This window comes from Rana temporaria, chromosome 1 (assembly GCF_905171775.1).
Source record: "Rana temporaria chromosome 1, aRanTem1.1, whole genome shotgun sequence".
Lineage (NCBI taxonomy): Eukaryota > Metazoa > Chordata > Amphibia > Anura > Ranidae > Rana > Rana temporaria.
This window is the reverse complement of record NC_053489.1, coordinates 183382729-183405735: the sequence shown is the minus strand read 5'-3', so window position 1 is coordinate 183405735 and position 23007 is coordinate 183382729. Positions and strand designations below refer to the sequence as shown.

At 45.7% G+C, this 23007-nt stretch overlaps 1 protein-coding gene across 2 annotated transcripts in view; it reads right to left on the bottom strand.

Annotated features, from left to right (window-relative positions):
• The window catches only part of ABCB9 (ATP binding cassette subfamily B member 9), an 88322-nt gene extending 65618 nt beyond the window's left edge, over window positions 1-22704 (bottom strand). The window contains exons 1-2 of one of the 2 annotated variants that reach the window (XM_040347319.1): window positions 22621-22704; window positions 5205-5894 (exon numbers count right to left, since the gene is read on the bottom strand). In XM_040347319.1, the coding sequence (XP_040203253.1) occupies window positions 5205-5817 (613 nt within the window). In that variant the 5' untranslated portion in view covers window positions 5818-5894; window positions 22621-22704. The remainder of the gene's footprint in view (window positions 1-5204; window positions 5895-22620) is intronic. The other variant, XM_040347320.1, reaches the window with a different exon arrangement.
• Between the last annotated feature and the right edge of the window lie 303 nt (window positions 22705-23007).

Genomic DNA, 23007 nt, shown 5'->3' with positions numbered 1-23007 from the left:
TCACTTTTATAATCTACTCAATCTAGATACTGAACTAACTTTAAGCCTGGATCAAACATATCCTGCTGTGTGTGCCAACTGTTATTGAGGACACAACACTATGATCAAGCTTTGCTTGGTTTACTGAGGTCAGGCCAGGCTTGAAAAAGGTTACCTAGAGTCTGACCTCCAACCAGATGGGTTTAGCTGTGTCCAACAATGTGTAGGCTAGTTGCATTTATAAGCCTTTATTCACACTAGGCGATTTTACAGCTGCTGTTTTGGGAGTCAGGCATTTTTTTTTACAGTCAGTATGTTATTAGAAGTGTCCATGCACAAGCTGGAAAAAAAAACAGAACTACTATGTTTGAAGAAGTGTTTTTCAGCTGTAAAAACGCTCTAATGCTCGGCAAAGCGTGGCTATCCAGCACTTCTGAGCATTTTTGAGCCTCAAGCTTTTGTGGGAGTATAGATTTGCAGGAAAAAAAAAACTTAAACGCATCAAAATCTGGCAAACTGCAAAAAATGGCAAAACTCGTGTTTTTAATGCGCATTCTACAGCTAATGCTACTGGCGTTTTTATAACGTCCAGTTTCCATGAGGCCTTAGGCCAGTGATGGCGAACTTTGGCACCCCTGTTGTTTTGGAAGTACATTACCCATGATGCTCACCTACAATGCAGAGTGCATGAGCATCATGGGAAGTGTAGTTCCAAAACCTCTGGGGTGCCATGGTTCGCCATCACTGCCTTAGGCTAATGGATCTTTGTGCTAGGCTGATTTATCAATACCTGAGATAGCCAAGGATACCTAAAACTCTTCCCTGCTAGATCTGACATCAGGGAGCTTGCCAGTCCTCTTGTGTTTATATATCCCCCAGATTTTTAATTGCATAAATGAGCATGTAACACCTACCAGAGGTACAACTAATATATATGATGTGATATGACCCTTAAAAAAGCAGGAGGCACTTTTACTAAATGCCTAGAGGTAACAATTAACACTATCAGATAATATAATAGCTTTAGATATCTAGTTCGCTAGGTGCCTGCAAACAGACAATTAGCAGAATTTCACAAGACTGTCAAATGAAACCAATAAAAGAATATAGGATTAGGTTAACACATTTCTATGTAACCCTTGTTGTAACAATTACTGACCTGATGGATCAGCACTTAGGGATTTGTTTGTAACGACATTGGCAGAATACTGTATTATGGTCATTTTAATGGCGCTAAGGATCAAAGGAAATAAATACTTACTACCGTATGATCTTACTCCATCTAGTGGTCATAATGCAGTATTTCCTGATCATATTCTGAATGAATGAAAAACATTCAACCTGTAGAAAAAATTTGCCTAATAACATTAATTTTTGCCCCCATTTACACAGAATGAATGTACATGCAGTTTCACAGGGCGAATATCCCTGTGATTTTTATTTTATTTTTTAATTATAAATACAGCTTTTGGCAAATACTTGCACTGTTGTAAACAATAGTCTCAAATAAGGTGGAAAAAAAAATAGTATTTTAGACATGTATGTAAATTCTGATTATTTCATAACAAGGCATATGACTTGTGGCTTTTAAGGTAAGGGTGGGGTGATATGCTTGTGATATCATTTTGAAGTGATATTTTCTGATGAAATGTGAATTCTACCCCAAAACTGTAGGACCTCATTTATGGATGACCCCACGTATTAATCTTACTTCATAAAAACAAGCAAGACAATAAATGTGGATATTTCTAATTTATAATAAAAATATTCCCATAATATAATAATATTTTATTTTGCTCAGGGCTGGGCACCTCCTTTCCTTCCTGCTTGCTATTTGCATTGTCACAGGTGACTGTTTTAGATAGAAATACACTGGAAATATGAATTTTAACTGCCTTTAAGCTACTGACTCCAGTAGGAACATTTTATTGAGAAAATGTGAACAATTAACAAAATAAAAAGTGACAGAGAGGTGGGAGTCACCTGAATATGATACCCCCATTAATACAATAAAGGCAGTAAGTTATCCTTTAGGGCAGGGGTAGGCAACCTCAGCCCTCGAGCTGTGGTGATACTACAAATCCCATCATGCCTCTGCCTCCAGGAGTCATGCATGTGTCTGGGTCTTACAATGTCTCATGGGACTTGTAGTTTCACCACAGCTGGAGGCAGGGCCGGCCCTACCATGGGACCCGATGGTACCATTGTACCAGGCAGCACTTTCAGGGGGGCAGCAAATTTCCTGCCTGCACGCCATCCCATTCCGCCAGCTCCACTCTCCATTCCACTGTGGGGCTAATTGCCGCCCGACCGCTCCTCTCGTTCCGCTCTCCGCTCCACTGTGGGGTTAATTGCATGAATAGAGCCATAACAGGTCCTTTTTATACTAATATATACATGTATAGAGCCATGATAGGTCCACTTTAGTTATCATGATATAAAATAATGGATATGGGGGCATTTTGGTGGGCGTAATTTTTTTTTGGGGGGGGGCAGCATTTCATTCTTGGTACCAGGCAGCACAATGTCTTGGGCCAGCACTGGCTGGAGGGTCGAGGTTGCCAACCCCTGCTTTAGGGTAAACTGTAGTTTCTAAATAAGCTTTTAAGCTACTTTTCTTATTATAGTAAACTGTCATGGTCATCACATTGCGTGGTATTGCTACTTCAGCGAGTTACTGACCTGGATCAAACATACAACCAGTGAGATCAAAATCCCACCTACATGCTTGTTCCTTGTCAGAACCTTACTAATGCCCGTTATAAACAATGAGATTATACGTTTTTTGGCATGCTAATCTCAGATCGAATCTGATGAGTTTACTAAAGTCACTAAAATTTGCACACAACAGAATAAAAAAATTGGAAGTGATCTCATGTGTTGTAATGCATTTGTATTTTCAAATGGCAGCTGTACTGATTAAACGAAAATCGTGCTTTTTCTTTGTGCTAGTCCGATCGAATAATATCAGATGAACTGTCCTGATCGGATCTCTAAAGCTTTGTACTAACGATCAGATTATCGTACGATCTATCTGAAATCCGTGTTTTTCATACGACTTTCTGATCATGTGTATCAGGCATTAGAAAGGGTGTATTTATACAAATTTTGCAAATTTTGAATGAATATAGCTGTTCATTCATCAAAACTACATGTAAATTAATTCTGTGCTACTAGGGTAAAATAGAATATTCTTAGGCTATATTCTCTGCAGATTAAGAATGTGTAAATTGGAAAAATAGTGCAATTTGGCCACTAGATAAGGCTGACTATACCAGCAAATAGATAAGCTTCTCAGCTCCATCTAGTGACTATTATGTGGTATTTTTCTGCATTCACACATTTAAGCTGCAATAGAACATAACATGAGAACATTCAAATTTGTCCCATTTGCACAGAATTATTATTATACAGGATTTATACAGTGCCTTGCGAAAGTATTCGGCCCCCTTGAACTTTGCGACCTTTTGCCACATTTCAGGCTTCAAACATAAAGATATAAAACTGTAATTTTTTTTGAAGAATCAACAACAAGTGGGACACAATCATGAAGTGGAACGAAATTTATTGGATTTTTCAATTTTTTTTAACAAATAAAAAACTGAAAAATTGGGCGTGCAAAATTATTCAGCCCCTTTACTTTCAGTGCAGCAAACTCTCTCCAGAAGTTCAGTGAGGATCTCTGAATGATCCAATGTTGACCTAAATGACTAATGATGATAAATAGAATCCACCTGTGTGTAATCCAAGTCTCCGTATAAATGCACCTGCACTGTGATAGTCTCAGAGGTCCGTTTAAAGCGCAGAGAGCATCATGAAGAACAAGGAACACACCAGGCAGGTCCGAGATACTGTTGTGGAGAAGTTTAAAGCCGGATTTGGATACAAAAAGATTTCCCAAGCTTTAAACATCCCAAGGAGCACTGTGCAAGCGATAATATTGAAATGGAAGGAGTATCAGACCACTGCAAATCTACGAAGACCTGGCCGTCCCTCTAAACTTTCAGCTCATACAAGGAGAAGACTGATCAGAGATGCAGCCAAGAGGCCCATGATCACTCTGGATGACCTGCAGAGATCTACAGCTGAGGTGGGAGACTCTGTCCATAGGACAACAATCAGTTGTATACTGCACAAATCTGGCCTTTATGGAAGAGTGGCAAGAAGAAAGCCATTTCTTAAAGATATCCATAAAAAGTGTCGTTTAAAGTTTGCCACAAGCCACCTGGGAGACACACCAAACATGTGGAAGAAGGTGCTCTGGTCAGATGAAACCAAAATCAAACTTTTTGGCAACAATGCAAAACGTTATGTTTGGCGTAAAAGCAACACAGCTCATCACCCTGAACACACCATCCCCACTGTCAAACATGGTGGTGGCAGCATCATGGTTTGGGCCTGCTTTTCTTCAGCAGGGACAGGGAAGATGGTTAAAATTGATGGGAAGATGGATGGAGCCAAATACAGGACCATTCTGGAAGAAAACCTGATGGAGTCTGCAAAAACCTGAGACTGGGGCGGAGATTTGTCTTCCAATAAGACAATGATCCAAAACATAAAGCAAAATCTACAATGGAATGGTTCACAAATAAACATATCCAGGTGTTAGAATGGCCAAGTCAAAGTCCAGACCTGAATCCAATCGAGAATCTGTGGAAAACTGAAAACTGCTGTTCACAAACGCTCTCCATCCAACCTCACTGAGCTGTTTTGCAAGGAGGAATGGGCAAAACTCGATGTGCAAAACTGATAGAGACATACTCCAAGCGACTTACAGCTGTAATCGCAGCAAAAGGTGGCGCTACAAAGTATTAACTTAAGGGGGCTGAATAATTCTGCACGCCCAATTTTTCAGTTTTTTATTTGTTAAAAAAGTTTGAAATATCCAATAAATTTCGTTCCACTTCATGATTGTGTCCCACTTGTTGTTAATTCTTCAAAAAAAATTACAGTTTTATATCTTTATGTTTGAAGCCTGAAATGTGGCAAAAGGTCGCAAAGTTCAAGGGGGCCGAATACTTTCGCAAGGCACTGTGTGTATATATATATATATATATATATATATATATATATACACACACACACACAGATATATATCTATGTATATATTTTTATTTAAATATACAGTATAATTATTTCTAATGCTAGTACACTACTGAACATATAACAAAATATAACAGATCTGCTAAGTAGACGTCTTAAGAGAAAAATTGTTCATCACTTACCCACTGTGCATAGAATAAGGAAAAAAAAAGCTATTAGAAGATAACCAGAATCCTGTTTAGAATAAGAAAGAAGTCTTCCTATGGTTGACCCTGATGTGTCACTTTCCACCTCTGTTCTTTGTGTGCCCACCTGTGCAACCTCCTGGTCATCTGGAAGGCCAGAATACATGGTTGTCTCCTGTCTGCAAGAGGTGAACTCTCCCATCTGTTTCCATGCAAAGAGGGTCAGAGCTGATGACAGCCAAGTCCATGACAAAAGACTCCAGAACCAGGCATCCTGTATGGGCTTTTCCTCTTCAGAAAACAGCAGCAATTTAATCATGGCATAAGAAGCAATGAGGTAGCACAGCAGAGTCATTGGCATAATAGATGCCCGCAGTCGTTGGGGACCATTCGCCCTGTTCCAGGAAACACCTATGACAGCTCCAACACATACACAGGTCCTCAGCAGAGTGGTCATCCAGACATCCAGCATAGAGTGAAATATATTAAATTGCATCACATCTTCAAAGATACTTGCCTTTTTACAGCTGTATGTATACAGAACAGTGGATACAGTCAGGTCACAGAGTGTAAATGTAAGAGTGCAAAGCATAACATTGCATGGCTTCATCTTTACCACCTAGGTGATTTTAGAACCAGGTAAGACACATCTTCGGTGATATCCCTGTAAATGATACCACCAGATATCTGATGTTAAAAAGATACAATAATATTAAAACAGCCAGGTCAGTAACTTTACAAGTTTTAAAGAACATATTCCTTACATGTCACAATAAAAAGCAACAGTACATTTGTTTTATCACTTAATTTCCAATTATCTGGGCCTAGCCAGTCTCTTAACCACTTACCCCCCGGAACATATTGCTGCCTAAAGACCAGAGTACTTTTTGCGATTCGGGACTGCGTCGCTTTAACAGACAATTGCGCGGTCGTGCGACGTGGCTCCCAAACAAAATTGGCGTCCTTTTTTTCCCCACAAATAGAGCTTTCTTTTGGTGGTATTTGATCACCTCTGCGTTTTTTATTTTTTGCGCTATAAACAAAAATAGAGCGACAATTTTGAAAAAAATTAATATTTTTTACTTTTTGCTGTAATAAATATCCCCCAAAAATATATAAAAAAACATTTTTTTTCCTCAGTTTAGGCCGATACGTATTCTTCTACATATTTTTCGTAAAAAAAATCGCAATAAGCGTTTATTGATTGGTTTGCGCAAAAGTTATAGCGTTTACAAAATAGGGGGTATTTTTATGGCATTTTTATTAATATTTTTTTTACTAGTAATGGCGGCGATCAGCGATTTTTTTTTCGGTATTGCGACATTATGGCGGACACTTCGGACATTTTTGACACATTTTTGGGACCATTGGCATTTTTATAGCGATCAGTGCTATAAAAATGCATTAGATTACTATAAAAATGCCACTGGCAGTGAAGGGGTTAACACTAGGGGGCGGGGAAGGGGTTAAGTATGCCTGGGTGTGTTCTTACTGTGGGGGGGGGGGGGGGTGGCCTCACTAGGGGAAATCACTGATCTTCTGTTCATACATTGTATGAACAGAAAATCAGCATTTCCCCTGCTGACAGGAACGAGAGCTGTGTGTTTACACACACAGCTCCCGTTCCCCGCTCTGTACCGAGCGATCGCGTGTGCCCGGCGGCGATCGCGCCCGCCGGGCACACGCACGGCTCTCCTTCCTTTACCGGTGACTCTGTAGTGCTCTGGTAGGTCATAGGTGAAAGGGAAAAGAGCTGTGTAAGTGTGATGGATTTTAACACTGGCTGGGCAGAGACTGAGAGGTAGAAGCAAAGGGGTAGATCCACAAAGATCTGCCTATCTTTAGGCAGGCGTAGCGTATCTAAGATACACTACGCCGCTGTAACTTACTTTTTCTTCTTGTGAATCCTCAAAGAATCCGCGCGGTAAGTTACGGCGGCGTAGTGCATCTATTGCGGCGTAAGGGCGCGCAGTTTCAAATGGGAGTGATGGGGGCGTGTTCTATACAAATACGTTGTGACCCGACGTAAACAAATTTTTTTTTAACGGCGCATGCGCTGTCCTTAAAATATCCCAGGGTGCATTGCGACAAAGTACGCCGCAAGGACGTCATTGGATTCGACGTGAAAGTAAATGACGTCACATTCCTATTCACGAACGACTTACGCAAACGACGCATAAAATTTAAAATTAGACGCGGGAACGACGGCCATACTTAACATTGAGTACGCCACCATATAGCAGCTTTAACTATACGCCGGAAAAAGCCGAACGGAAACGATGTAAAAAAATGCTACGGCCGCTCGTACGTTCGTGGATCGTCGGAAATAGCTCATTTGCATACTCAACGCGGAAACGCAACCTAGCGGCCGCCGAAAATTTGCATTTAAGATCCGACGGCGTACTAAGACGTATGCCTGTCGGATCGATCCCAGATGCCGCCGTATCTTGTTTTGTGGATACAAAACAAAGATACGACGCAGGAAATTTAAAATTACGCCGGCGTATCAATAGATACGCCGGCGTAATCCTTTTGTGGATCTGCCCCAAAGTCTTTGAACCTTTCACATTTATGATTGTGATAAGAATTACTTTGCACCATTGCTCTTGGTAAAAAATCTCTATAAGCTTGCTTCACTGATGTCTGCTATTGTGTTTTAGAACAATACCGGGCACATGCCACACATGCATCATCTAAACCCATTTACAACCAGTTTCAGATTAGGACAGATAGGTACACATGGCATGTAAAATGTCAAAATTCATCTCTAGGGAGTGGGGGCAGTAAAATTGCTGTTTACCAAAGAGAAAACAATTTTGCTAAATGATTAGGTAAAATTTGCTTCAAATATAGAAAATAAATCTAACAGGGGGCCAGATCCTCAAACAAATTACGCCGGCGCATCTATGGATACGACGCGTAATTTCTAAGATCCCCCGTCGTATCAATGTTTTGTATCCACAAAACAAGATACAACGGAATCTGGGCTCGATCCGACAGGCGTACGTCTTAGTACGCCGTCGGATCGTAGGTGCATATTTACGCTGGCCGCTAGGTGGCGTTTCCGTCGAATTCCAGGTCAAGTATGCAAATTAGCTAGATACGACGATCCACGAACGTACGTCCGGTCGGCGCATTTTTTTACGTTGTTTGCGTTTGGCTTTTTCCGGCGTATAGTTACCCCTGCTATATGAGGCGTATCCTATGTCAAGTATGGCCGTCGTTCCCGCGTCAAATTTTGAAAATGTTACGTCGTTTGCGTAAGTCGTTCGCGAATAGGGATTGACGTTACCGTCGTAAGCATTGGCTTGTTCCGGTTTAATTTCGAGCATGCGCACTGGGATACCCCCACGGACCACGCATGCGATGTTAAAAAAAAACGTCATTTACGTCGGGTCACGACGTATTAACATAAAACGCGCCCCCATCACATAGATTTGAATTGCGCGCCCTTACGCCGGGAGAATTACGCTACGCCGCCGTAACTTTAGAGGAAAATGCTTTGTGAATACAGCATTAGCCTCTCAAAGTTGCGGCGGCGTAGCGTTACTAGGATACGCTACGCCTGCATAAAAATACGATCCGCTCTGTGGATCTGGCCCAGGGTGTTTTGTGGCACCAGAATATGTCCAGCAACTTCCAGAACCCCCAGAACTCATAAAAAAAAACACTGTATCCTTTCAAGCTACCAAAAACCTTCCTAATTTCACCTTTCCTATTGACTCCAATGCATTTTGCCATAATGCCCAAATTTTGCCTACAACATTTTAGGGAATTGAAAACTCTTGATTGCCATCATCACAATTTTTTACTGTTTTTACATTATCCCCCCTTCAGTCCATCATGAATGCTGCTGCCAGGCCTATCCGCCTTACCAACTGCCCAGTGTCTGTTACCCCTCTCTGTCAATCTCTCCAGTGGCTTCTGCTCACCCAACAAATTAAATTCCAAATTCTAACAACTTACAAAGCCATCCACAACTCGGCCCCCAACTACATCACTAACCTTGTCTCAAAATACCAACCTACTCATTGCCTTTGTTTCTCCCAAGACCTCCTGCTCTCTAGTTCTCTGGTCACCTCCTCCAGGACTTTTCCTGAGCCTCTCCTATGGAACTCCCTGCCCCAATCTGTCCGACTATCTTCTACTCTGCTTGCTTTTAGACGATCCCTGAAAACCATTCTCTTCAGAGAAGTCTATTCTGCCTTCACCTCACAACTGTACTTTTACTTTCTCCATCAGCTCATCCCACACAGTTATTACCTTTTGTATCACTTGACCCTTCCGCTGTAACAAGCAGGGCCCTTCCTCCTGTATCAAGTTGTATTGTAATGCCGCATACACACGGTCGGAATTTCCAATGGAAAATGTCAGACAGAATTTTTTCATCGGATATTCCGCCCGTATGTATGCCCCATCAGACATTTTCCTTCGGAAATTCCGATGGATTTAGAAAGAGAAAAATCAGTTTGTCTGTATGGAATTCCGACAGGAAAAAAAACATGCATGCTCAGAAAAAATTTGACGCATACTCGGAAGCATTGAACTTCATTTTTCTCAGCTCGTCGTAGTGTTGTACGTCACCGCGTTCTTGATGGTCGGAATTTGGTGTGACCGTGTGTATACAAGACAGCTTGAGTGGAATTCTGTCGGGAAAAACCCGGTGGAGTTTATTCCGACTGAAAAAACGGTCGTGTGTATGCGGCATTAGTGTACTGTCTGCCCTCATGTTGTAAAGCGCTGTGCAAACTGTTGGCGCTATATAACTCCTGTTGAATAATAATGTAGCGCTACCCCCTCAGGAGCCGCTGATATGTTGTTGGGATCGGCGTATTAAGTTACCTCAGTGTTGTCTAGGGGTGCAGTTGGAGAACAGCGTATTGAGCGAATGTCCAGACAGTGAATAAAGGTTTTCCAATGCTTTATTTCCAGGCCAACATGGCCAACATCAACATCAAATGGGAAGAAAAGGTTGATGAAGGAAGAAAAGGAGAACTTTGCAGTATCAGGCCTGGATAAGAACCGAGCAATCCTGCTCTCAAGAGTACCAAATTGCAGTTCGTCACCACTCTAGCCAGAGTGGGTGAAATGCCCCCAGACAGACTCCTGCCACAAGCCTGGCAGCCGAAGTGTCACTTTAGATTGCTGGGAGGAACAGATCTCTCTCACAGACCCGGCTCTAGGGCCTCTGCCACAGGCCTAGTACCTGAATGAGCTAAATGGATGAAGTGAGCAAATCCTCCCAGTAGATTGAACATAGGTCACCGGATGACAGCAAAGCGTACCTGTCAGCATTCCGGTCACCAGATCCCCGATTGGTTCGTTCAAGCCCTGTTGGATAACCTGCCTCCGGGTTCTCCTCAAGCCGACCCCCCAATCGAACGGCATCCAGCCTGGGATCCTCTCAATAGAACTGGGGACCCAGCAAGTCACTGGGGCCCCTCTCGGCAACATAGAGCTCCACGTAGCATTCGACCCCGGCCTGGAAGGCCATCGCTGGGGTCCGTTGGATGCGCACACCCTAAAGTTGGATGCCGCACCTGGAACCCGCGGGAAGAACCAATAAAGATGGCATCTCCCACAGATATACCCCTCCCCAGCATGCTCTGCGAGGGAAAACTCCTCTAATTGGCTGCAGGGAAAATTGCTCTGCCAGAACCCCTCTAGCGCCACCTGTCGCCCAGGGGGGGAAACAACACCCCTGGAGCGCAGGCTGACCTACAGGACATTTCTGGAGTGACAGCAGCCCAAATTTGACAAATTATGAATGGGAGCAAAAAAATAACTCTCCCATTCCCCACTAACTTTAGCGTAGTGCCCATACTAAAAGTAAGGGGGCGCTACAATAATAATAATAGTTTTTAGCACTGATGTTTAACTATCCATTAGAAACCCATGCATCCACATTTTACAGGCCATTTTCTAATTTTACGTTTTGGCCAGTATTATAGATATCAAATACAGGGGTATTTGGTTTTTTTTTCATTGTGCCTGTTAAATAAACCATTTATTTATGTGTAATTCTGTGGCCAATGAGTCATGGTGTAGTAGCAGGCCATATGCTGATAAACTATGACACTGAACTTCTCTTCCATGATCACATTACCTACAGGTGCATACATTTTTAATAGGCAGAATAAATTCTGTTCCCTAGTTAGACACAAGATGCAAAAGGAATGGGCACTCCCTGGTACAAGTTCAGTAGAACAAAAGATAAAATAAAGTAAGACAGAATAGGCACCAGGAATTTCACTCCACCCCATCCACCATGTTTTTTTTTTACACCCCCCCCCTACCTTTTTCCACTGGTATAATTCAGAATTCACATATTCACTCAGTCAGCAAATCCAGGGTTGTCCTACTGTGACCCGCTACGCCGCTCTGGGTCCCACACCGCCATCTTGGTCGCTGATGTCACCGGGTGTCGTTGACATCAGCTTCCTGGCTCTGCCAGTCTGGAACCATGATGATGTGCTCACGGGTTCCCCCACTTCCAGCTGTAAAAATGGAGCCTAAAGAATCCTGGGAAATGAGATGTGCATATCTCAGGAGGCATTAGAGCACATAAAAGCTGATTACCATATCTCACTCCAAATCCCAGGAGACTAGCAGTCAGAGGCAGCAGTGCCTTACATCTCACACTGCAGATATACAGCTATGAGGCTGCAGGCACAGGAGTGCCACTCACCAAGAAGGGTACTGCTAGTATTCAGAAGGACTCCATGACACAGGGTACATTTTTTTTCAGGGAAATCCTTAGACACTAATAACATTTCTACATGTTCCCTGTAACAGAGCAAATCTCCACTTTTCAGTTCATATCCTCTGTAAGGATTCTTGCATGTACATTAGACGTACAGTTGTGCAGAATGGCACTTGTTGTGATGCCTTGGAGTCAGAGCTGCAGTGTATTTTAGCCTATTGAGATACAATACAGAAACTGGTGTGCACAGATATATACACATCACTGCTGGCACTCGCATTACACATGCACGCCTATGGCCTTATATTTCAAAATGTCAATAACTGTCAATAACTAGTTGGATGGGGCTGTTCAAACACTACCGTCCCAGAACTACCACTTGTCAAACTCGCCCACTGAGTTCAATGGGGCAGCACCGCAACTGGAGTGTAATGTATACGATTGCAGCGCAGTAGTATGGGGTTGAATCAGGTGGTGAAGAGGGAGATTAACACCACCTCACCGTCTGTCAAAAAGCCCTCTGAAAAGCAATCCGGATGCAGATTGCTCTTAAGAGGGCACTGTACTCCACAGTGAGTGTGAAAGAGCAGTAAGGCTGGGTTCACAACATCTTCGCATGCGGCTCACAGCAGGGGTTTGATGTGTCCGCGTTAATTTCAGGTCCAATTTCAGCCTCATGACGCCCACAGTAGTAAGATCCCAAAAATATAATTTCTAATTCTTGATAGAATACATCCCAACAACAGAGGGGGGGACTGGAACAGAACCCTGTTACAAAGAGAGACTAGATGGATAGCCACGCTCAATGCTACTACAAAGCCTGGACTGAACGGAGTGATCAGTTACCTTTTCACGTTATTTTTCCCTTTATTCTAAATTTGCGTTCGGTGAGGTTGTTGTAGCTTGGAGATACTGATTATCTCTCCAATCTATAATTGTAGTCACCGCAGCAACCGCTGAATATATGTCATCGCGATGCAACGTCTTTCTGCCGCGATGACATCACAACGTTTTTACGTCGCTCACACGCATGCACCCGCGATATTCACGGGCTATAAATACCCTGGTGCAGACGCCAGTGACTCAGATGTCATGGCGCCTGCCGCGGATTCGTTGTAAATACTCAATCACAGGTAATATTTGACCTACCATATTTAAATGGCTATTCATATAGTCATACTCTATACTTTGGGATTTTCTTTGTCAGTTGATAGGCTGACATTATATATATATTTGTATCTATTTCGGATATCTTTGTGACACTGTAGATACTCTACTTCCTTGTGTCCCAAGACAACTGTTAAAGCTTGTTGGTATGACAACTGATGCCCCCCCTTTTTTGGAGTTCTACTTTTTCTCCAGATCGGCTTCCCATTTTGAAATCTTAATATATGGTAGGTTATTTGATACTTCCCTCTAGCCACCTCTTAATATTCAAATTTCCAATTTGCATGCTACTTAAGTATCCTTATTTATATAAACATTTTTTCCTTCCCTCTTCTCTTCCCCCTCCCTCCCCCCCTTTTTTTTTTCTTCTCAGGGGACGACCCTTGCTGGAGGTTTTTGATCTATACCCTCTCCGTGAGCTAAAGAGACTATGGCCCGGATTCACATACAGCGGCGCATATTTATGCCGCCGTAGCGTATCTTCTTTACTCTACGCCGATGCAGCGCAGAGAGGCAAGCCCTGTATTCACAAAGCTAGTGCTGCCAAAACTGCGCTGGGTTTCCTAGGCGTAAGCCGGCGTATGTGGAAGTGGGCGTGAGCCATGCAAATGAGGCGTGACCCCATGCAAATGATGGGCCGAGCGCCAGACAGATAGTATAACGAACGGCGCATGCGCCATCCCGTGGACGCATCCCAATGCTCAGAATCACGTCGGAACTACTCCCTAAGATACGTCGGATCACTGCCTATGGCGTGAATGTAACCTACGCCTAGTCATATTCACGACCTACATAAAATACGTCGACTTGTGTTCCCTGCTGCAGCCATTTGCATGGATGCTGCTGAGTTACACCTCCTTTATGGGGCATAACTTTACACCGGACGTATGACTTTTAAGCGCGCTGCGTCGCACGGACGTACGTTCGTGAATCGGCGTATCTCCCTCATTTGCATATGTGAATAGAAAATCAATGGGAGCGCCAAATACGTCCAGCGTAAATATGCGCCCACTCTACGCCGGCGTAGGCAAGTTACGTCAGTCGGATGAAGCCTATTTTCAGGCGTATCTTAGATTCTGAGTCTGGCGCATAGATACGACGGCGCATATTTGCACTTACGCGGCGTATCTTGAGATACGTCGGCGCAAGTGCTTTGTGAAGCCGGGCCTACGTCTCTATATACAAAATATACATGCATGTCCTTTGCTGAGACACAGGATGTCCTTCAAACCCAACTCTGTTGTAAGTGATGCGTATTCTTTTCTCTTGTTAGCATTTTGATTGGATTGTTATTATTTTTCGTTTTCTGTGAAACATTGTAACTGCAATCACTTGAATTGTAAATAATAATTGAGTTTTTCTTGTAGTATATGTACATATCTTTTTTATTAGACATATAAACCCCTGACCCTAAGAAGTCTGTAATACCCCTTGAAGAAGGATCACAGATACCGAAACGGTTGTCGGGTTGGACTAATAGTGGTCTTATTTGTTTATTATTGTATATAAGTTGGATATACCACCCATATGTAGTTTTTTATTGTCTATATGACACTTTTGTGTCTTTTTCTACATACTTAATAAATTTACTTTTCTATACTCCTATAGCCAGATTCAGGTAGATATGCGCATCTTTGTGCCGGGGTAGCGCAGCGCATATGCGCTACACCGACCTAACCTAGAGAGGCAAGTACAGTATTCACAAAGCACTTGCCCCCCACGTTGCGCCGGCCTAATGTAAATTTGAAGGCGTAAGCTGGCGTAAGTGTAAGTGGGTGTGACCTTATGCATTGATGGCCTGAGCGTGGAGCAGTGGCTTACGCCTGGTGTATCATCGACGGAGCATGCGCAGTGACGTGGACGTATGATCGCTTCCCTGTGCGCATGCTCACAACTACACCGGCCCAACTTCCTGGGATACGCCGGCCCACCGGCTTACGCCGAGCGCATAAATACGCCCAGACATGCGCCCGTCCGACGCAAAAGTACATCCTGCTTTTTTCCCCCCCTGAGCAAGGTACTTTTGTTCTGCGATGCCTGCTTGAGTTTCCACCACGGACAAGAGGAAGAAGAACTTCTCGCCAGAGGAGAAGGCTGCTGTCATATCTGCCATTGAGAGGTATGACGTCTACCTCCATGGTGCCCAGAGTCGGGACACCAGCCGGGCCAGGAAACAGGTCATCCTGAAGACCATCGCCACTGAAGTCAGTGCCCTTGGCAATGAGCGCAGGACATACAAGAACATTAATAAAAAAATTAACGACCTGAGGTGCAAGGTTCGGGATAAGGTGGCCGCCATCAGGAAGCACCAGAGGGGCACGGGTGGCGGACCACCATGTGCGTTGAGCTTGACCCCGGAGGAGGAGGTGATTTTCCGGTGTCTGGAGAGGGAACAGTTGGAGGGCCTGGAGGGCTTTGATTCCCTTGATGAGGCCTCAAGGACAGGTAAGTGTTTTTTATCCCCTATCCGGTGTGTAGCATGTGAGGGGGTGGAAGGGAACATGTGACAAGTGTGTGGGTCCACCAACATGTGTATGCTTTGTGTCATCCACAGATGTGCAGGAGGGAGCTGGACCATCTGATGCTGGTGGCCATCACACGCCATCTTCCCCGGAACAGCCTCACAGCCTCAGCCTGACCCCCTAGGAAGCCAAGATCCATCGGTGGAGGGGACTGGCCACACCTCTCCTCTCGAGGAGGTGGTGGAGGAGACGGTGAACCTTGCCCAGGTTTGCCTCTATACAGAGGAGGCCTCTGTTGTGCCTGGGCCCTCTCACACCTCCCCCATTAGGGGAAGTCCCTCTGGCTCAGGCCCCAGCAGGGGAACCCCCTCAAGGGCCTCACCCTACAGCCGGTCCCAAGCGTCTTCTGCCCCCAGGAAGACGACACGGAAGACTAGGGGTGTTCATGAATGCGTGCAGGAACAAATTGCCAGGGAACAGGCCCGGCAGACCCGGCATATGGGGGAAATAGCCGGGCACCTGCACAGGGTGGCTGACAGGCTGGCCTCCTCGGCACTGATTTCTGATGCAGTGCAGGATGTCAGCGGCAATTGTGCTGCAGTGGTCACCTGCCTGGGGGAGCTGCAGGCCACCACATCCAACCTTGTTACAGAGGTTCAGAACCTGACTGTGGCGGTCCAGGCCAACACGTCTGCCATCCAGGAGGAGGGGAGGAGCCTGACTGTGGCGGTCCAGGCCAACACGGCTGCCATCCAGGAGGAGGCAGAGGCAGTGCAACCAGCGACATAACCTCAGCCGCAAGCTGAGGATGCAGGCCCAGACCAACCTGTACCTCAGCCGCATAGCCGTGGCCTTGGAGAGCAGGCAGCCATCACCAGCCATGAGTTGCACACCAGGGGATCAGCCACCTCCAGATGTCCCGCCCCCCCCCCCCACCCGAGGCTCCCCCCAGGCAGCTGAGGAGCCAGAGAGGTGGCAACAGGTGCAGCCCACATCAGGGCAAATGAGTGCCCTTTTTTTTTTGATGGTGCTCGGGTTATTTTTTTTGAGTTTTGTTTATGTGCTCAGGATATTAGTTGTTTTCCTTTATTGATGTGCTCAGGATATGAGATTTTTTTTTTTTTATGCTCAGGTCATGAGCCTTTTTTTTTTATTTATTACTGCACACGGTCAGTAGTGCAGGCTACAGTGTGACTGGTGTGTGAATGTTGGGGTGACATACCTGCCAGTAAGGTGTGTCACCCTGGGTCGTCGGGGAGAAGTTATCCCCAAGACCGTGTGAATGTGGTATGAATGGACAGCGACACCATTGGAGCCTTGGCGCTGCGTTGCTGCTCCCAAGTCCTGCATGGTGGACTTGGGCTAATCCAATGTGAAGTGGATGTGGTGTGTGTAAGCTAGGTACCACAGTGGTGTGCATGCGTGCATTCTCCTTGTGCCATGATGAATGTGTATGTTTAATGTGCAAAGATGCGTTCCACGAGGCATCTCCTGACTGCTCTTTCCTCAGCAGATGGGGTACCCTCGGGCAGGGGGGGACTGTGTGGTTCGGGGGTCAGGTCATCACATATGTCAATCTCCAGGCCTTTTCTCATGGCGTAGTTGTGCAGCATGCAACATGCACTGATGATCTGGCACACAAAGTTTGGGGAATACAACAGGGTCCCCCCGGACTTATCCAGGCATCAGAAACGGGACTTCAGGAGGCCAAATGTGCGTTCCACCACTGCACGGGTACGTATGTGTGCAGCATTGTAGTTTCTCTCTCCTCTGGTTTGGGGATTCCGGTATGGAGTCAGGAGATGGGGCCCAAGTGCATATGCCGAGTCACCTGGAAGGGAAAAGACAGGAGGATGTTAGTCGTGCATGTGCCCCTCGTGATGTCTGCATCATGGGGTCGGACAGCTATGCCTGACTCCCATGTCACTCACCAACCAGCCAGCTGTCCCTGTACACGTTCTGTACAAATTCTGTTGGGATGTTGCTTTGACGGTATATGTAGCTGTCGTGGCTGGACTCGGGGGGGGGTTTGGCACGGACGTGCCATATGAGGCATTGGGCATCGGCTATCACCTGTATGTTGATGGAATGCCACTGCTTACGATTACGGTATATGTGCTCTGTGGCACGAGGGGGGGGGGGGTCATAGTGCCACATGTGTGCAATCAATGGCCCCCACGGTGCGTGGGAATCCTGCAATTCTGAAGAAATTCTGCATTGCCTTCAGCCGCAGATGCTCATGGGTGGGTCTGATGATGTGGTGGGACATGCGTCTGAGGATTGCGGGGACAACCTGGTGCACACATCTGCTCATGGTGGATTGTGACATCCCAGCCACTACTCCACTTGTACGCTGAAAAGATCCACTGGCGAGGAAATGCAGTGTTGCCAGTACCTTGACCAGTGGCTCCACTGCATGTGCACGATGTGTCTTGCTGGTGATGTCTTCATGCAGGGTTGTGGCTAATTCCAGGATGGCATCAGGGCTGAATCTGAAGATGCGATACACCTCCGAATCACCCATGCCAAAGACGTTCATGCGCGTGCGGTATATCCTCTCCCGTGCCCTCCTACGAGCCGGTGGACCCATTAGTAGTGCTAGGACCACGGCTGCCCCTGGCATGTTGGCAGACAGATGTGTTGTCCTGCAAGTGGGGTTGCACAGCTCGTCCGTAACGGTGCTGCTATAGGTGCCCTCAAGCTGACCTGTGCACGTCTGGTGCAGAGATAAACAACCTTTTTAGGCCGGACGTACAACTTACGCGCACCACGTGTAGCGTGCGTCGGGCGCACGTAAATGCGTGAATCAGCGTATCTCACTCATTTGCATTTGAATAGAAAATCAATGGGAGCGCCAGATGCGTCCAGCGTAAATATGCGCCTACGATACGCCGGCGTAGGAAAGTTATTCGGTCGGAGGAAGCCTATTTTCAGGCGTATATAGTTCTGTGGATACGGCGCATAGATACGCCGGCGCATATTTACACTTAGGCAGCGTATCTGTAGATACGCCGGCGTAGGTCTTTCTGAATCTGGCTACTAGTGTTTGTGTCACTTTTAAAGTCCCACCGTCAAGGGTGTACTTTTGTTTTTTCTACGAGTATAAACCTAGGGTGTCCATCGGCATGCCTCACTGCGCCCATGCCTCACTGTGCCCATGCCTAGACTTACGTTTAACATGGGAGTGTATAGAAGGGGTGCCTGGCTTTGAAAAATCGGTGCTGCCCGGCCGTAGGTCCCTCAGACAGAACACTTATAGAGGAGAACTGGGGCTACATGTGGGCTAAGTTTGGGGTCCAGGGGACCTACGGCCGGCTGGTACCGGATCCCCAAAGTTACCGGAGAAATTACCGTTTAACATGGAAGTCTAAGGAAGGAGTGCCCGAATTTGCAAAATCGGTGCTCCCCGGCCGTAGGTCCTCTGGACAACAAACTTAGCACACTTGTAGAGGAAGAGTGTGGCTATATGTGTGCCAAGTTTGGGGTCCAGGGCCAGCCGGTACCGTGTCCCCAAAGTCCGGGAGTTCAGGCACAAAAAGGTGACTCGAATATAACCCGAGGGGGGCATTTTCAGCACAAAAAAATGTGCTGAAAAACTCAGCTTATACTCGAGTATTTACGGTATTTAGAATTTTCTGATTTTCGAATTTCTGAATTTTCAAATGTCTGAATTTATGGATTTTCTAATTTACGTATTTCCATCATAACGAATGACCTGAAAAAATAAGAAAAAAACAAAAACGAATGAAACGAAAATCTATTTGTGTATGGTCAGCATTGATTCAATCAAAATATGAAATTTTGCCCAGACCTGCTACTTGAATGGAATTCCAGACAAATTTGTATTTTTTTCCCTGAACTAAAATCACATTAAGGCCATAGAAGGAAGGTCACATTAAGGTCATAGAAGGATTTTTTATTATCATTTTTTTTTATCATTTTTTATTTATTTTTACTAGTAATGCCGGTGATCAGTGATTTTTAGCAGGACTGCGACATTGCGGTGGAAAGATTGAACACTTTTAAAACTTTTTTGGGACCAGTGACATTTATACAGCGATCAGTGCTAAAAAAATGCACTGATTACTGTATAAATGACACTGGCAGGGAAGGGGCTAACACTAGTGGTGATCAAGGGGTTGAATGTTTTCCCTGGGAGGTGTTTCTAACTGTGAGGATAGTGTACTGACTGGAGGAGGAGATATCACTTTTCCTGATCACTAGGAACAGCAGATCTCTCTGAACTCCCCTGTCAGAACGAGGATCTGTTTACATTGACAGATCCCCGTTCTGGCTCACTGTGGAGCGATCGCAGGTAGCCGTCGGACATTGTGGCCGCCAGTCACACGCATCCGCTCCAGTGCCACATGCATCTAGTACATGAACCATCTAAGGCAATTTGCGTAAACGAGCCAACCTGCTGCATTATAATGATGGTGGCTGGTCGGCAAGTGGTTAACTTGGGTACAACCAGCCTGTTGGGTTTTACCTGCGATTATTGCTAGCGGCTGCTATAGCCACTACAAATAATCACTGTCTTCTTCTGGTGGGGACAGCTTCCCCCCCCCTGCAACGAGAAGACAATGGATCAGCAAGAGCCAACCCATGGTTGCAAACTTGCAGGAAAGAAATTTGCTCCATGTATGGCTGACCTAAGGCTAAGTTCATACCAATCACAGATGCACAGAAGTGACATTAATTGTTAATGAAGCCCCCCCCCCCAGGCATTGGAAAACATGTCACGCACCAGCACGTGGTTCCGTGCAGCCGTGTTTTGAGAAGGGAGGTTGGGGACTTTTTCCCCAAGTTTCCCGCAGGTACAGAAGCCCATTCAAATACATGCGCTGCTGTGCCTGTGCAAATGTGACATGTAGAACCTGCTTATACATGAACCTAGCCTGGGGACAAACCTAGCCTTGGGGACAAACCGAGCCTTGGCGACAAACCTAGCCTTGGGGACAAACCTAGCCTTGGGGACAAACCTAACCTTGGGGACAAACCTAGCCTTGGGGACAAACCTAGCCTTGGGGACAAACCTAGCCTTGGGGACAAACCTAACCTGGGGACAAACCTAACCTGGGGACAAACCTAGCCTTGGGGACAAACCTTGCCTTGGGGACAAACCTAACCTCGGGACAAACCTAGCCTGGGGACAAACCTAGCCATGGGGACAAACCTAGCCTTGGGGACAAACCGAGCCTTGGGGACAAACCTAGCCTTGGGGACAACCCTAGCCTTGGGGACAAACCTAGCCTGGGGACAAACCTAGCCTGGGGACAAACCCTAGCCTTGGGGGCAAACCTAACCTGGTGACAAACCTAGCCTTGGGGACAAACCTAACCTTGGGGACAAACCTAGCCTTGGGGACAAACCTAACCTGGGGACAAACCTAGCCTCGGGGACAAACCTAACCTGGGGCCAAACCTAGCCTTGGGGACAAACCTAACCTTGTGACAAACCTAGCCTTGGGGACAAACCTAACCTTGGGGACAAACCTAACCTGGTGACAAACCTAGCCTTGGGGACAAACCTAACCTTGGGGACAAACCTAACCTGGGGACAAACCTAGCCTTGGGGACAAACCTAGCCTCTGGGACAAACCTAGCCTTGGGGACAAACCTAACCTGGTGACAAAGCTAGCCTGGGGACAAACCTAACCTGGGGACAAACCTAGCCTTGGGGACAAACCTAACCTGGGGACAAACCTAGCCTTGGGGGGACAAACCTAACCTGGGGACAAACCTAGCCTTGGGGACAAACCTAACCTGGGGACAAACCTAACCTGGTGACAAACCTAGCTTGGGGACAAACCTAACCTAGGGACAAACCTAACCTGGGGACAAACCTAGCCTCGGGGACAAACCTAACCTGGGGACAAACCTAGCCTTGGGGACAAACCTAACCTGGGGACAAACCTAACCTGGTGACAAACCTAGCTTGGGGACAAACCTAACCTAGGGACAAACCTAACCTGGGGACAAACCTAGCCTCGGGGACAAACCTAACCTGGGGACAAACCTAGCCTTGGGGACAAACCTAACCTGGGGACAAACCTAACCTGGTGACAAACCTAGCTTGGGGACAAACCTAACCTAGGGACAAACCTAACCTGGGGACAAACCTAGCCTCGGGGACAAACCTAACCTGGGGACAAACCTAACCTGGGGACAAACCTAGCCTCTGGGACAAACCTAACCTGGGGCCAAACCTAGCCTTGGGGACAAACCTTTCATTTCAATGGGCTTGCCCTAACACAACACACAGTAATGCGCTGCATGAAAATAGGCGGTCAAGTCGCATTCTTCCTGCTTCCTAACAGCCTGTCCATACCACATTCAGCAGGCACCGATGCTTTCCCACTGCCTCAATGGTCTTCTATTGAAAGACGCCACAAACACACTGTAAACGTCTATGGCATTACAATGCGTGTTTAAGATGCTGTTCTAAAGTGTCAAAAGTGATTATTTCTTATTTTAACATAAAAAATAAAAAAAATCACAGGGCGTTTGGGGAGTGTTGTTTGATAGTACTTAAATGCAATGCGTGGAAAATGTTCATTATAATGCTAATGTGCTTTAAAGGCTGCTTTCAAATCCAATGACTGTGAACTGTGCTGTAGCGAACTGAAGATCATCACAATCAATCATATCCATCTTGGATCCAAAACTGCCCATACACTATACAATCGGATTGTACAATCTCCTTTAGATCTACCATCAGCTTTATTGTGCAAGGACCTGCCTGATTTGACAAATGAAATGGATTAAGTTTGTCCTCATATTATATCGTTTTGGTAAAAGTAAAGATTGTACAATCAGATTGTATAGTGTATGACTACAGTAAGCCATGTTTATCTACACACTGTCTGTGTGATGATTGGTGGAGTGCACTTTATATGGCCCAGGCTGAACATGCAGCAGAGATAGTACAGAGTGCCGTGCAATGGATCTGTCACAGGTAAGAGCAAGGTCGGCCCAGGGATGTCCTAGCCAGGATGAGTGAGGATGTCGTCGCATGTGTGAGCCTTCCCTCCACACCGTGCGATCTATAGGGCTGTGATGGGTGAGTGTGCGATCCTTACCTCCGCTCTGCGCAGACACCTCCGTTCCAGCAACCTGCAGATGCAGCTGACAGGACACAAGGACCCGCCCCTCTCATGACAGCTCAGCCACGCCCACAGCTGTGCAGCACAGGCTCCCTGGATGATGCTCTTCCTAGGATCCGTTCTCTGGTTAAAGGGACAGCACGGGGTAATAAGGGAAGCAGCCTGTAGCCCGTCCAGGATAGGCAACATGGACTTTTCACATACAACTATACCCTTTTCTAAATTATAATTAAATCATTTTGCACTAGGATATAGCAAGTAAAACATATAATAAGTAAACATAAACATGGCAAGCTTTTCGCATGGAGGGTAGAGTATGGTGGAAAAAAAGGTCACTATTCCCTATAAAATCTGATTTAGATC